General features: G+C 41.2%; 1 protein-coding gene across 1 annotated transcript in view; it reads right to left on the bottom strand.

The window, feature by feature from the left end:
* LOC147009516 (uncharacterized) overlaps nt 1-15,762 on the bottom strand; it is a 58,055-nt gene that overhangs the window by 16,946 nt on the left and 25,347 nt on the right. The window contains 3 exon segments of the mRNA XM_085861194.1: nt 1,765-1,954; nt 10,720-10,810; nt 11,125-12,817. Of these exon segments, the coding sequence (XP_085717320.1) occupies nt 1,765-1,954; nt 10,720-10,810; nt 11,125-12,817 (1,974 nt within the window).

The following is a 15,762-nucleotide window of genomic DNA, read 5'->3' as shown; positions in this document are numbered from 1 at the left end:
CTGCGTAGGCGTGGCCGATGGGGAAAGGGCGCCTTAGTTACCAATGACAGGACACGTCTTACCTACCAACCCTACCGATTCGCGCGGTAGCCTCCCGATTTTCTATAGCTCCCAGCGCATACCAATTTTATTAGTCAGACATACCGCATTTGGAAATTGTTATTGGAAAAAAAAATAGTTGTGTTTTTTCAGTTTTGCGTTCGTTTCTCACATTTCATTCATAAAGATGTATCAGTGAGTTTATGTAAACTCTTGTGTACATGTATGGGCACATACATGTAGAGCTTGGACAGTGAGTAATTTATGGAAACGTGACTGATGATCATGATGTCTTAGAAAAATGAAGATTGGTGAGCAGATCAACCATGTTAAGTTTTTTCTTTTTCACTCTAAAAATATGTTGATTTATTTCAGCTAACTGTGGTCTCAAAATGCAGGAGATTGCACCATTTTGCTTCATTTTTTTGAAAAATTTCCGGGGGAGATAAATTTCCGCACGCCAGCCTACTGCTTTTCCTTCAAAAAAGGTTGGCAGGTATGACACGTTGTTTGCTGTTTTGCACCCACAGTATCTATCTTCTATCTATAATTCCAGCAATCTCTGTTTGTTTGCCTTTCAAAAGGTTTGAAATGAATCGGACAAGTGGTTCCCAAGTTAGAGTGCGTTCCCCATTACGGGTTACAACGTACGGACTTCCGGATAGTGATGACTTACTGTATTGTAATAATTTATCAATTTCTTATGCGCATTTATAGATAAACACAATACCCCAATCCAGTTGTCGTTAACGAGAGCGAAGGAACGGCCTGTGTGGTTGTTTGAAAGGTTTTTTTTTTTTTGCAAGTTTTTTTGCACGTACGGCCACGCACTAGTATACTTAATGGCATAACTAACTTCAGGACAACTGTATATCTTGCATGCATACGGTTCCTGGAAACGTAACAATATATATGTGTGTGTGTGTGTGTGTGTGTGTGTGTGTGTGTGTGTGTGTGTGTGTGTGTGTGTATGTATATATATATATATATATATATATATATATATATATATATATATACATATACATATACATATATATATATATATATATATATATATATATATATATATATATATATATATACATACATATATATATATATACATACATATATATATATATATATATATACATACATATATATATACATACATATATATATATATATATATATATATATATATATATATATATATATATATATATATATACATACATACATACATATTATTAGTTCTGTTCCCTCCTTTCATCTTCCTCCCACCAAATAACTTCCCTTCTGTATTTCGGTGACAATTCTGATGGAGTTCATATTCATATCAACAGCAAGATAAAAAAAAAATTATATTTATTTACACATATACATATAATATGAAAAGCCTCTCAGCGCCAAAAGTCATAAAAGGTTCCAAACCTGAAGACGAGAGGTTATTTATTTAAAAAAAAAGATGTTGGTGGTAGTAGTTTTGCATAATCTCTGGGAGGAGGAGGAGGAGGAGGAGGATTGCATCGAAATTCCCTCACAACATTAACGAATCTGCTTTCATGAATCGAAACCAACGAACGGAATCGCTTCACCCGCTCAGGACATCGAAACGACTGCGTCACACGTGACCCGATTTGGACATCGTGGGATTCCACATGGAAATCAGATGTGTTCCCGAAAAAGAGTGCGCAGCACGGATCCCACACAGAAAGCATGACAGCACGACGTGGAACGTACCTGGTCCGCACGCCAGCTGTGACCCAGGGTCCGTGGGAGAACCTCCCGGACCGACTGCGTTTCCTCCATCGGAGCCGCTCGTTGGTCCCGATGAGAGATCTCGGTTCATAGCGCACGGAAAGTACAGCAGAGTCGATTCGAGTGATCTTGTACAGTGTGGTACCGGTGGAGTACCAGTGTACCACACAGTTCAATGCTGTCAAACAATGGGGTGCGTGTGAGGACCACGACGCTCAATCTGAGACAAGTTCATTAAAGAATTCCACGTCGCAGATTCGCGACAGATCGAATATTTCATTTAAAAATACCATTCCTGGTATTAAATATTTTTAAAGTGAAAATGGACACGATTTATTTATTGAACCTGTTCTGTCACAGGACTCCGTATTGATCACTGAAGTCAATCAACAAGGTTCAGATTTATTGTAAGTTATCGACATTCAATCATCGCAGGCCTTCGGGTGCGCAGCCCGCTCCGCCATTCCGGATCCGGAAGCGTTCTGGTGGCCCGCTCCGCCATTCCGGATCCGGAAGCGTTCTGGTGGCCCGCTCCGCCATTCCGGATCCGGAAGCGTACCGGTCACAACTTCAAGACGAAATTGAGACAAATTAACACTTTTTCTTCTTCTTCAACGGCCACAATTATTTCCACGTTCTTGTGAAGTTGGCCATTCACGAACCCGATGGCCATACCTGACGTTCTACGATGGTTACGGCAGGAATTTGTTCACGGCGTCGGCAATAGCTCGCCCACTCTTGGTGGTTAAGGGAACCGTGGAATCTTTAACGTCCACCAACTATTGCCAGCAGATGAAACACCCAGTTTAACGTCCATCTGAGGGACGGCACACACATTGGCAGTAACCTGCTTCTTGTTAAATCAGGATAATTGCTGACCTCCACTTATTTGTTCCTCTCACCTGTGGAACCAACGTCCCCATTCTTCCCTCCATGGCTTCAATACAGCTGTTCACCAACACCTCGGGTCATTCCCCCATCCATACTCATGATCTATTTTAACCCATCACCCCCAATTCAAAGCACCCCATTTTCCTCGGTTATGATGATTCGCCCCCCCCCACTCTCCCTCAGCCATTTTCATTTCTTCATTCCCCCTTCTTCTTGTTGCTGTGTTTCATTACCTCGACCATGGAAGGTAGATGGAACTTATGTTTCCACCCCCTCTCTGTCTGACTGTGAACAGGACATCTCAGAAAGTTATGGACGAATTTAGACGAAACTTGGAGGATGGGTTGTATGTGTGACAAGGATGAATTGATTCGATTTTGGTGAAGATCCAGATCCGAGATTTTAAAGTGATTCTTTACCATTGAGAGATTGAGCCAAAACGATATGTCGCATGATACCTTCAGCCTGGCGGAGGTATGCGCTCTACCAGGTGCCCTTCCAGTTCAGCTTGTTCACCCCTAACTGTTCTTCTTCCCCTCCCTTGATCGACTCTCACTTCTACTCTGCTGTTGGGTGTTTCCCTCTTTACATTTTGTTCCCTTCCATTCTGCTCTCGCTCTTCCACGAGTCTTGCTCATGTACGATATACAAAAATAAAACGTACAAGGATTGCCTCCAAACCATCCAAATGCATTCCATAGCCTGGCAATGCATCACCACCGGACTGTCGTTGTCGATCACTCTATTAAGGACAAGATCTGGAGTCCAAGGTTTAAATTAACACTATATTCGAGGAATTGAATGGTAGACTCAGCCAGCACACTGATGTTGGCGCAACGTTGGCAAAGGTTGGAAACCGTCGCAGGAAGATTTCCGACATACAACCAACGTTATGGATGTTATGTCCGTAGAGTTATGGATTTCCACGAATTATTCTCATCACCCCAAGCTCCTTCCGAGCATCCATAAGGTATCCAAAAAAAACCCCCACCATACCACGTCAACTTGGACACAAAACAGATGGAGCTATGCTAAAGCATGTATAAGTTACTGCAACTGCCCCCTTAAAAAAACTCAAGCGAGTACATATTTTAATAATTAGGGGGTCCGAGTACTCAATTTGTGAAAAATCACATTTACTAAATTATTTTTCCTTCCATCTTGTCGATAATGCAGTCTTTAAAATAAGTTTCTCGTAAGAAATCACATCGTGCATACGAGAGTTCATGACTGGGAAGTTTATAATTTAGCTGGTATAAAAGTAACTCAGTTGTACGATGTTATGTATTAATTATCGGAGTCCAGAGAGACAATTTGTCATTTAACAGTTTCCGAGCATATATACAGATTTAACTCGAGGGGGAGCACTCGGGAGAGTGCAAAACCTCCGCCGCCAATACTGCTGGGTCACTCAAGTGAACCTTATATCTTATTCATTAAATATGTCAACAGTGCTGACAGAATTATAGTTCTTTTCTCCAACATTTTTTTTTTGGGGGGGGGGGGTTGGAAATCACTTAAAACATGTACAAATGCAAAAAAAGAAATCGAAATTGTTGAAAAAAAAGTTGCAAAAATTTTTTTTTCTCTAACAATTTTTTTTTGGGGGGGGGGGTTGGAAATCACTTAAAACATGTAGAAATGCAAAAAAAAACAAACATTTTTTTTCTCTAAATTTTTTTTTGGGGGGGGGGGACCAAGTGCAAAATCTAATGGCATGATCCTTGGACCATACCTAACCCCCCACCAAGTTTCGTCGAAATCCGTCGAGGAGTTTTTCTGTAATACTGTTCACAAACAAACAAACAGAAAGGGGTGAAAACAGTAACCTTCGATCTTCGATGGCGGAGGTTAATAACAATGTTCAATGAGTCTTCAAGTTTTCTTCTTTTCTCGCACCGCAAATCTAGGCTATTGACCAGATGAGCTGTTTGTTTGGACGATGGAGAAGGCATCTGTTCATCAACAACGAGGTCGAGGAGAACAGTTTGTTCAACTGCTGGTGTAATCTGAATAGGTGTATGCCTGTCCCCCACTTCCAGCAGAACGAGGTGGAGGTAGGGATCTAGAAAATGATGGCAGTAACTGGTCCGACGGACCTATCACACTATCATGCTATGATTACGAAGTAATGACATACCACGGACATAGTCTCTCATTCCTGTCTGTGCCACACAAACCAACCACTCGCACGTCAAAGTTCCGAGGACTAATGACTCAAATGATAGTCCCAATAACCCAGCGTGGACCTTTTCCAAAATTCTGGGCGAACATGAGATGAGCTTGAACATGAGATGGGCTTGATGGAACTTTGGGACATTTTCAAGGTTATCTTGGAACAATTTCACTTGCTGTTTTGGTTGCGTAGCTCCAGACGCACCTAAGCTTACTCTTGGTGGTATGCTCATTAAAGTTCTGAGGGAGATTTCCCAAATGAAGTAGGTATGTCTCTGTATGTCAATAAGCATCGGTCTTGCTTGGTTTGTAAGAGCTCTCTGTTATCTCCGATTCTGTTTTTTTTTTTTTTAAATGCCTCCGCTGATGAAGTTGCCGTTGGCATTATGTTTTCGGGTTGTCCATCCATACACTCGTCCATGCTAATTTTTGCTTTTCTCTGCAACCGCTTATTCGATTGACACAAAATTTTCACCAGAGATGAGACTACATTCTACATTCACGTAGAACGTTTTAATGATAATGATGATGTCATAGGTCACATGGTTTGGCAGCCATGTTGGAAGAAAGGACAAATGTATCCAAGAGCCGCGTCATAAAGGTTTTGTCTTCCCAGAAGAAGAAGAAGAAGAAGAAGAAGAAGAAGAAGAAGAAGAACAAGAACAACGCGGAGCTCTCTTAGAGCCAGCGTTCGCAACGTGACTAAAAATTAATTACAGAAAGTCGAAACATCAGCATTTTGATCACAATAACAATAACAACAACTTCCGATATTTCCTCACGTGCCTTGATAGAGCCAATAGCGAGACCCATCATGGAGGATCCTCGTTCATGACGAGGAAATCGTGTATTTATGAAATTACAACACATTAAATGGAATAATCTTTAAATAGTAACGTGAACTTTTCGAAACTTAAAAGCAAATGTCCAAATATATTTAAAAGTTGATGATAGACACTCTCAAAAGGAACCCACAATGCGACGATGTGTAAAGGTGTTTATTATTTAAGGAGATCCGGATCCTGTATATAAATGAGCCGAGTCCTAAAGGTTTTGTCAGAAGAAGAAGAAGAAGAAGAAGAAGAAGAAGAAGAAGAAGAAGAAGAAGAAGAAGAAGAAGAAGAAGAAGAAGAAGAAGAAGAAGAAGAAGAACGTGGAGCTCTCTTAGAGCCAGCGTTTGCTACATGAGACGCGGCTAAAAAGGAAAAAGTTTGAACCTCTATCTCCAAAATTTTTTCCATGGGGAAAAATTTTGAAACTTGGCACATGTAAAGTACTCCCCATAGTAAACAAGTGATTTTTTTGATTATGTCATAAGTGGCTTTGTTATGACGTCATAATTGCATACGTCAAATGTTTTATCTGATCAGTATGAAAATTTTTGAGGGTCATATCGGGCTAAATTGTTTAGGGGCAGGGGGAGGGGGAATGATGATGATGATGTCATTGGTCATGTGGTTCAGCAACCATATTGGATTTACCCTAAAACCTTCAAGAATCATCTTCCCCAGAATAGCTTAGCAGATCGAGAGGAAACTTCACCCACATTCCCCAAGCCTTGGGGATACCAGGGTCTTCCCGAATAATTAATAGGTCACATGGTCTGGCAGCCATTTTGGATTGAACGAAAATCTTTTAAAAAATGATTTATTTTGAATTGTTTCATCAATCGACGTAAAATGTCACAATTACTATCTAGTAGGCATGGGGACTATATGTTTTAAATTTCTACCTGATCAGATGCATGGTCTGGCAGCCAGGATTATTTAATTTTTTTGAATCTGGGTTCAGGGATTTAAATCAAACTTGGAAAAAGTATGTGTAATTATGTAATTGTGTGGGCAGAGGCATATCTGGTGACGTCACGATGTCAAAGTGTGTCCTTCTAGTTTTTTTATTTAAATAACCAACATAACCTGCCAAACCGTTCATAGCAGGGTGCCCTGGGGTCGTCATGATATGTTTAATGTAATTCACCATGAGAAACTCCTGGAACTCCACAATGGTAAATTGGTTGCCATTGTCAGTCATGAGGTGCTCCAGCAAACCAAAAACACAGAAAAGATGACAAAGGCTTTGAATAATGTTTGTGACATTAATGTTCACCATTGGATTATTTTCAGGTACTTTGAATAAGCATCCACCAGTACAAAAATATTTTCCCTTTGAAATGACCAGCAAGATCTAAATGAAGCCGTTTCCAGGGACTGGAAGGCCAAGACCACAATGCTGGCTGGCTCCCCGGTGGAGCCTTCACATTCTCCTGACACATAACACGATTTCACAGTACTTTCGCTGTCTTTGTCGATATTTGACCATTCCAGGTATCTCCTGGCCATTTGTTTCATTTTTACCATACCTTAATGTTCGGCATGTAAATTGATGTCGATCTCCCGTAAAGATCTCGGAATAACTCCAGGAGAATTCCACAGTACGATACTGTTTTCAACAGTGAGTTTCAGTCTTTTGTTGTGAAAAGGATGAAGTACATCTTCTGGATTTTCATTCCACCCATGCTTTGTGAAATGGAGCCCTTTGCTGAGAACTGGATCCATCTTTGTCTCAGCCGTGACAACGGCTTTCAGAATCTCATCATCCAAGAGTACTTCAATAGTCACTTATTCAGAGCATGCAGGATCACCCTGTATGGGTTTTTGCAAAAGGACGTACCAATAAGCATTTTTCTTGCCTGTGATGAACTGAATGTTGTAGTTGTAAGCTGCCAACAGTGAGGACCACATCTTAATCCTTACTGACGCTAACTGTGACACTGGTATGTGCTCATAAAACAGAGTTACAAGGTTTTCTGTCATTAATGTGAAATGTCTCCCCAGAAGATATTGTTGAAACTTTGTCACACCAAAACACTATTCCCAATGACTGCCTCTCCATCTGAGAGTAATTCTCCATGTTGTTAAAAGTTTGCGATTCTTGCCATCCTGACTGGGTTGAAGTAGGACTGCCACCACACTGATGGAGGACACATCGGCTTGAAGAACCAAGTCAGCAATAGTGTTGTAATGGCGTATCACGTGACTTGAGCACAAAGCAACCTCTTTTTTCCGTAAGTTAATCACCTTCAGGCTTTCCCCATTTCTGTTTCACCTCTTTATTTCGAAGCCTGTACAAGGGCTCCCTGATTTCTGCGAAATCCGGAACAAAATGGTGAAGGAAATTTGCGAGGCCAATGAATGACTGCAATTTTCCCACATTTTCGGGAGCCACTGCCTGTTGGCTCGTTTCAACCTTCTGCTTCGTTGGGAAAATACTCGCAGCCGAAATAACAAACCCAACATATTCAATCTCATCCAGCACAAGGTGGAACTTGTCACATTTTAAGGTACTTCCATTTTCCTCTAGCCTTTTCAAACCTCTGTGAAGGTTTTTTAAGATGGCTGTCATCACTATCCCCCATCACCAATCTATCATCAATGTAAATGCAGATATTTTGGCAAATTTTTCACAATATGTTGAAATACTGGTAAGGCGGTATTCACAGCAAATGACAATGAGAAACGAGCACTCCCAACAAATTGGTCTCGAAATGCACGTGGGAGGGGATCCCAAAATTACAAGTGATGGCTAAACATTTGAGTTTATTTACATAATCTGTGACATTCTGGTGTTCACTCTGTGTAGTACACTGTAAACGATAGGTTTCAGCCACTTCTCATACTCATGGTTTGAATTGATTTTGTAGAATTTCACGTAACTCCTCGTACGTTTTAGCGGAAGGTATTTCCAGGAGACACAAGTCTTTAACAGTTGGGTAAGTGCTCTTACCAATCAGTGAACTAATTGTTGCCACTTTCTTCCAATCAGTCTCCTAGCTCGTAGGTGAGGTTACTTAGTGGGTCCAGGGTCAGACAAAACAAGGAGGGGGTAGGGATGGGGAGGGTGTCGCCCTGAAAGATGTCGGGTCATATCTTCACTGCTGGTATTTAGATCTTTCCTTCCGAGTGTTGTAATATCAATGTTGTGTTCCAGAGGTTCGTTGCTTCCTCAATCAGTTTGAATTTGGGGGATTGATCCTGTACACTTGCATGCATTTTACCATCCAAGAATGTGGATACTTATCAAAAGCGTTTTAAAAATAGTCTATCCTGACTGTGGACAATTTGGTGCTTCTTAAGTTGCAATTTATGAGTATGGCCTTGTTCAGTAATCAGTGGCTTATTTGTTCCATAGCATCCTCTCTTACATCCCTTCTGCTATGCCTCGACACCTTCTTGTTGTTCGGTGGTGGTAAATCATTTTTTCTGAGGATTCCTGTTAAAAGTCTGTATCTTATCAGTCGACATGTTATTGGCCGAAATTTTAGGCAGTTGGGTTTCTCCAGACTTATGGACGAGGAAGGTATTACTTTCTGTGAGCCACCTTTTGCTCTTGGATAAGTTTGTGAAATGCTAAAGTGTTGTGACATTTGAGAGCATCTGAGAAGTCATGTTGAAAAGTAATGCCTCCTATTCTATTTCTCCCAAAACAGGCAAAGATATTCAAATGAAACAAAGTGCAATCCGCACATTAGTTCTTCCCGCCACATAGTGCGAAATATTGTGATTCTCACACAAGATGTCTCAGTGCTACAATGGTCAAGATGGCAGAGGGAAGCATAATGTTGTCTGTGCTGTGGAGCTTGAAGTGCTGGACATGAGAGTTGGGATGATTGATTGGAGATGAGATGACTGGAGATGAGAGTTGTGTTCACTATTACGAGCCTAAGATTAGGAGAAGGTCAATGGAGTGCAGCCACAAAGCATTACCAGCACAGACTTGCCTCAGTCAGATTTTCATCTCTTCCCCAAACATAAAGAACACCTTAGTGGAGAATATGTTTCTTCCACTGATGATGCCAAGGCCGCTGCGAGGCACTGGTTAAGTCAGCAGGACGCACAGTTCTATTGTGATGGCATCACAGCACGACTCCACCGTTGGCAGAAGCGTTCACCCTTCCGCACTTCCAATGCGTGAACCGCATCGTTGAATACGTTGAGAAATTAATATGCACCAAGGTAGAATAAAAATTGATGTTAGAACCTGTCATTGTTTCATTCAAATATATTTACCTGTTTTGGAGAAAAATAATAATAGGCATGACTTTTCAACCTGCCCTCGTAGTTGCTTTGAACAGAAGTTTGGAATTGACATATTCTGTTTGTCTACTCTCCCACAATATAATTTGGGGCGAATTGACATGTTCTGTTTCCGTTTCACTCATTCTCGGTGCAATTCTTTCATGTTATTTTTTAAAACAGCTGGTTTTGTTTTCCTCTGTCATTGGCTTTATCGCAGTTGTTTTTTTCTCCCTGCTATCTTTTCTCTTTTTGAGTTTGTTTTCAGCACCGACTGACTCTCAGTCCTTCTCTTCAATTTTATGCTTGTTTTATTTTTATTTTTGGGATTTTCCTCTTTAGCTTTGGGCTTCCCTTCTTGACTTGTTATATTTGTCCCGTTTCCTTTCTCAATTGTTCTCTGTGTCTCAAATCTCTGTTTTCATAGTGGTGTTTGTTTTCCAATTGTGGGGCCTGGTATATTTTTCTTGAGGTGTTGTTTGCCTGTTACTTTTTCTTGAATGAGAAGCGCAGCAGCAAAGCACACACAATTGTTCTCTTTCAACGGAGTTTATTTTGGTATCATTTCTGAGCGCTCGGTTTGTTCTCACCGGTATTTTTTGTCTGTTTATCGTTTTGTATTTGATGGAGTCATGGTCTTTCCCTGATGGTATTAATTTCGTCTCATTATTTGTTCGCCAACCCTTCTGATCATCCTCTTCTCCACTCTGCCGTTCTTCCTTATGTTCCTCTTCATCATCATCTGCCATTCTTACTTTAATCCGTTCTCTCTGTGTATATGTCATCTAAACCGGGTTACCTGGCTGGACTTGTTCCTCCAGGAATCAGTCTGCATCATTTCCTTGTTATACTCAAGCCCTGCTGCAGAGCTTCCGGTGTCAAGCCGTGGTCTGAATTCCCATCAGGTTTTATTATTTATTTTTGTATCCAAGGTCAAGGCTCCTGGAAGAGCTAGTTTCACAGATTCTTTCCTTTGTGTAGTGACAAGGTTCTCATTACCTTTTGCTTCTTGACAAGACCAGAGTTACAGTTCCTCTTGTGGGGCTGCACTCACCTCTTGCCCCTCCATCTGCGGTGCAGCTCCATCACAGCCCGTCAGGTGCTCCTCTTTGAAAGTTTGTACTGTGGTACTTTCATGCCAAGTATACAGTATGTCATATCAGTGCATTGTGGTCTTGGTAGAAGTTCTCCATTCGATGATCATTCACTTTTCATTGCCTCTTTCACTTCTTCTTCTCTTAATTTTGTTTCTTCCTTGGTGAATTTTATGTGGAGTTGCTGTAGGTTTCCCTCTTTTATGTGAATATTTTTATGTTGAGATAAATATGATGAACAAACAAACGCCTTGCCGCACAAAGAACACGTATAGGGCTTCTTTCCTGTGTGAACGTTTTGATGTTGACCCAAATATGATGAAGAAGAAAATGACTTGCTACACAAGGAACACTTAAAAGGCTTCTCTCCTGTGTGAATGCTTTGATGTTGATCCAAATATGACAAAGAAGAAAATGACTTGCTACAAAAAGAACACTTGTAGGGCTTCTCTCCTGTGTGTATTATTTGATGCCTTTTGACTGTTCTTCTGTCACAAAATGCCTTAGGACACAAAGGACACTTGAAGGGTTTCTCTCCTGTGTGTATATTTTGATGACACTGTAAATGGATCAATTGAGCAAAGGTCTGATGGCACACAGAACACTTGTGTGGCTTCTCTCCTGTATGCATTCTTTGATGAACGTATAAATGGGTTCGTTGACCAAAGATCTTAGGACACGCAGAACACTTGTACGGCTTGTATCCTGTGTGTGTTCTTTGATGAATACGTAAATATGAGTAGCGAGCAAAAGCCTTGCAGCAAAGAGCGCACTTGAACGACTTCTCACCCGTGTGGATCGTTTCATGCATTTTCAGTTCCGACATAAAAAGGAAAGCCTTGTTGCACACAGAGCACTTGTGTGGCTTCTCTCCTGTGTGCACTTTTTGATGCTTGTTTAAATGCGTCAATTGAGCATAGGCTTTGGGACACAACGGACACTTGTAGGGTTTCTCGCCTGTATGTATTCTTTGGTGACCTTCTAAGTTTGAAGAACGAGCAAATACCTTGTTGCAGACAAAACACTTGTGACACTTCTCGCCGATGTGTATTCTTTGATGTCCTTTCAAAGATGATAACCCAGCAAAAGATTTGTTGCACACAGAACACTTGTGTGGTTTCTCTTCTTTGTGTATTCTTTGATGAACGCGTAAATAGGATGAGCGAGCAAACTCCTTGCTGCATACAGAACACTTGAACGTCTTATCAACACTGGCGTGCGTTCTTTGATGTTTTTTTAACGATGAAATTCGATCGAAAGCTTTGCTGCACAGCGAGCACTTGTGCAGTTTCTCTCCTCTGTGCATTCTTTGATGCTCATATAAATATGACGAGTGAGGAAACTCCTTGTTGCATATGGCACACTTTAATGGCTTCTGATTGGAATGGATTACTTGATGCATTTTCAACTCTGAGATTAAATTAAAAGCCTTGTTGCACATAGAGCACTTGTGTAGTTTCGCTCTTGTGTGCATTCTTTGATGGTTATTTAAATGTGATGAATGAGCAAATGCTTTAGGACACAAATAACACTTATATGGTTTCTCACCGATGTGCATTTTTTGATGTTCTTTGAAAGACGACGATGTGGAGAATGATCTGTCGCAAACATAACACTGGTGTGGTCTCTCACTTTGCTGTATATCCTCAAGAGCCTCTGTACAATGTTTGCAACTTCGGTTGTTTGACATGCTGCCAAATGTTCCGGGTTCTTGAGAAATGCTCCGAGTCGTCTGCTGCACGAAAACGTCCGCGTTGAACAACCGGGAACAGTTGAAACATGAAACCTGTTTCCTTTGTTTCTCTGCAAAGACAAGTCACAGAAAGCATTTAAAAGTCACCGTAATTAAAAAAAAACAAGCTCAAATGAGCTAAGATCCTCGTCCTCTTAATGATGACGTCATAAAAAACGAATATGACGTCATTGTGATGTATCAGGTTTGCGATAAATTATATTATCTGTGCTAATGCCCAGCTTGATTCCCGCAAACAAAATTCAAACAGCTTGCCTAGTTTCGGAGATAATGAGAGAGAGAGAAAGGCGATTTCCATTAGCGGCGATATTTGTCAACTTTTTTTCTCGGAATAATTTCCAAAATCAGAGATGGTTACTGTCTGCATGTGGGCTTTCTGCATATACATGGCAAGTTTCACGAAGATCCGGTGGAAACTGGGTTGTGAAACAAAAAATGTCAAAAAATAGGAATGACGTCATAAAAATTGATATGACGTCATAGTGATGGATCATATGTGCGGTAGTTCATCTCTGCTAATGCCCTGTTCGATTCCCGCAAACAGAATTCAAAAAGCTTGCGTAGTTTCGGAGATAATTTTTTAGGCGATTTCCATTAGCGGAGATATTTTGACGTCACAACTTTTTTTTTCTAGGAGGAATTTTCAAAATCGGAGATGGTTACTGTCTGCGCAGGGTATTTTTACATATATACGCCAAGTTTCAGGAAGTTCCGATGAAAACTGTGGGCTGTGAAACAAAAAAGTCCACAAGAAGAAGATGAAGAACAACAACGTGAGTAAGACTTAGAGATCCTCCACGAGGATCTAATAAATTGCATAATTGACTTTAATTTCACTCAAATAAGAGTGAATGTTGCATGCTCAAGTGATTCAAAAATTGTAGATTTTTTAGTGTTCCCAAAGGAGTAAGACAACTCCTGAGCATAAGCGAACTACCTCACTCGAGATTTTTTTTTCCATTTTTCTGCACAGAGTATACCAAGCTATGATGTGCGGTTGTTTCATAAGGTATCCCTGCATTCTAGTGGTAAACTGGACCCAGATGCATCATTTTTCACTCTGCTAGGACGAGGGAGCGGTGGTCAGTTAAAAGGACAAAAGATGCAGCACTGAAAAGTCTACCAACCTAGCTTCAGTCAGAGCAGATTTTGCACTTCAACCAATGAGTTTCAGAGTTTTAGCCCTTGCAATGTCCAGACATGAGAGGTAAACAAAGGGGTACCAATCCGTAATCAGAACAATACTCCCGTGATAGAAAAAAAGTTTTCTTGGCAGTGAGAAGAACAACCAAGGTACGAATGGGCCTGTTAAGGAATGCCCAGTGTACGTGTTCCTGACCCGTGAGGCTCTCGTGCAAGCTTATCGTCTCGTGCACACGCCATCAGGAATGGTGAGAGCCATGGAGTTTGAAAATTAACTTCTTTCAAAGGGTACTCCTCAAAGTAAATAGGAGTTGCCTGGTTTATCCTTTCAGAGAGGTACTGTGAGTACTTAAGACTTCCCTGGAATAAAAGTCATGCTCCAGGTGTTGAAGCAGGGGCTGACCATCAGTTCGTTATAAGTAAGAGATGCAACCAATATCCATTTGTAAATTAGCTGAGGAATTGTCCAAAGTACTGCCACATGATCTGCAAAATGGGGAGAATGTTTTTTCCATAGATAATGAGGACAAAACAGAACAAAGTAGAACGGCACTCGGCAGAGCGTATACCTTCGCCAGGCTGAACAGCTTACGTTTTGCATCCCACCGAATGACTGGATCTGGATTTGGACCTGAACCAAAACCTAATTGGCTTGTTCTTGTCACTGAAACAACTCACCCACCGAGTTTCGTCCGAATATGTCCATAACTTTCTGAGATAACATCCATGCTATATATCATTTTCACCCCCATCACTCAAAGTTGAAAATTCACTTAAAAAAAAAAATTATCGGATCTGGAACAGAGGTGAACACAAAACCTCGATTCACCTTTGGAGGCAGAGGTAATGAACGAGCTTCATGTTAATAAACTCTAATGTATAACTTGTCCTGTGACAGAGACTGCCAAAAGCCTCCATGAAGAATAATACTTCATTGTGAGTTGCCAAAGACATCGGTCTGACAAGGATCCTGAACTGTGGGATGTAAAAATCAAGCATAACTAAGATAGTGGATGTGAATGAATGAAATCAGCACAATGACGAGAAGATCACAGAACAAGGGATACAATCCAAGAAACAGTGCGTATTTTCACTTCTGACCAAACAAAACTGATCTCAGATGTTAAAGGAAAGGGTCCAGGCTTAATGCATTGTGATGAAGGAACCAGGAGAGTAGAGTTGATGAATTCCCTCCCGCAGAAAGATCATCCAAAGTTGGTATAGGCGAGTGTAACAATTCGGAAGTTGGTCGCAGCAATTTTTAATGGGTGGTGACCGACTTATCTGACGTGATCTAACGATCTTGAATACGTCTCTCATATCGCATGATTATCGTCATAAACCGGTCTTTTGAACTTTATGAGTCTCCCAGTGATCTCAATTGATTTGTTATTCACAATGCTATTTCCACAGCGTATTGTTGCGGACCCGGGGTCAGAGGCGAGAAGACCACAAGGGGGGAAAGCTACCTCGGGTTCCCACCAGACTCTCCGGAATCGCAGGCCGTCGCAGACGAATAACTTCGTGACGCGGCAGGTCGCTAATCGACCGTGAACGCCAATAACTCAACCACGTGACTTAGGGTCCTCTGTCTGATACCGTTTACCTGAAGGTCATGTGGTTTAATTACCGGGGGACACACCCTCGGTACGCCTTGTTCAAACCAGATCACCTTACTGGATCAGATGCAGCCAAGCGTAACTGCCAAGGACGTACCCGCAAGAAAAACAGATCGTTGGGGGATAACGTCCCGGCTAAGCTAGAATATGAACCATGCTGGACGAATGAAGGAAAAGACGAAAACGAGCTGGGAACACTTTGATACACAGCATTTATTTATAATCAAGCGAGG

Source organism: Eptatretus burgeri, chromosome 17, assembly GCF_056783735.1.
Source record: "Eptatretus burgeri isolate ZD-2024b chromosome 17, Ebu_testis_v1, whole genome shotgun sequence".
NCBI lineage: Eukaryota > Metazoa > Chordata > Myxini > Myxiniformes > Myxinidae > Eptatretus > Eptatretus burgeri.
Note: the sequence above shows the minus strand (reverse complement) of the source record. Positions and strands in the feature narration are given on the sequence as shown.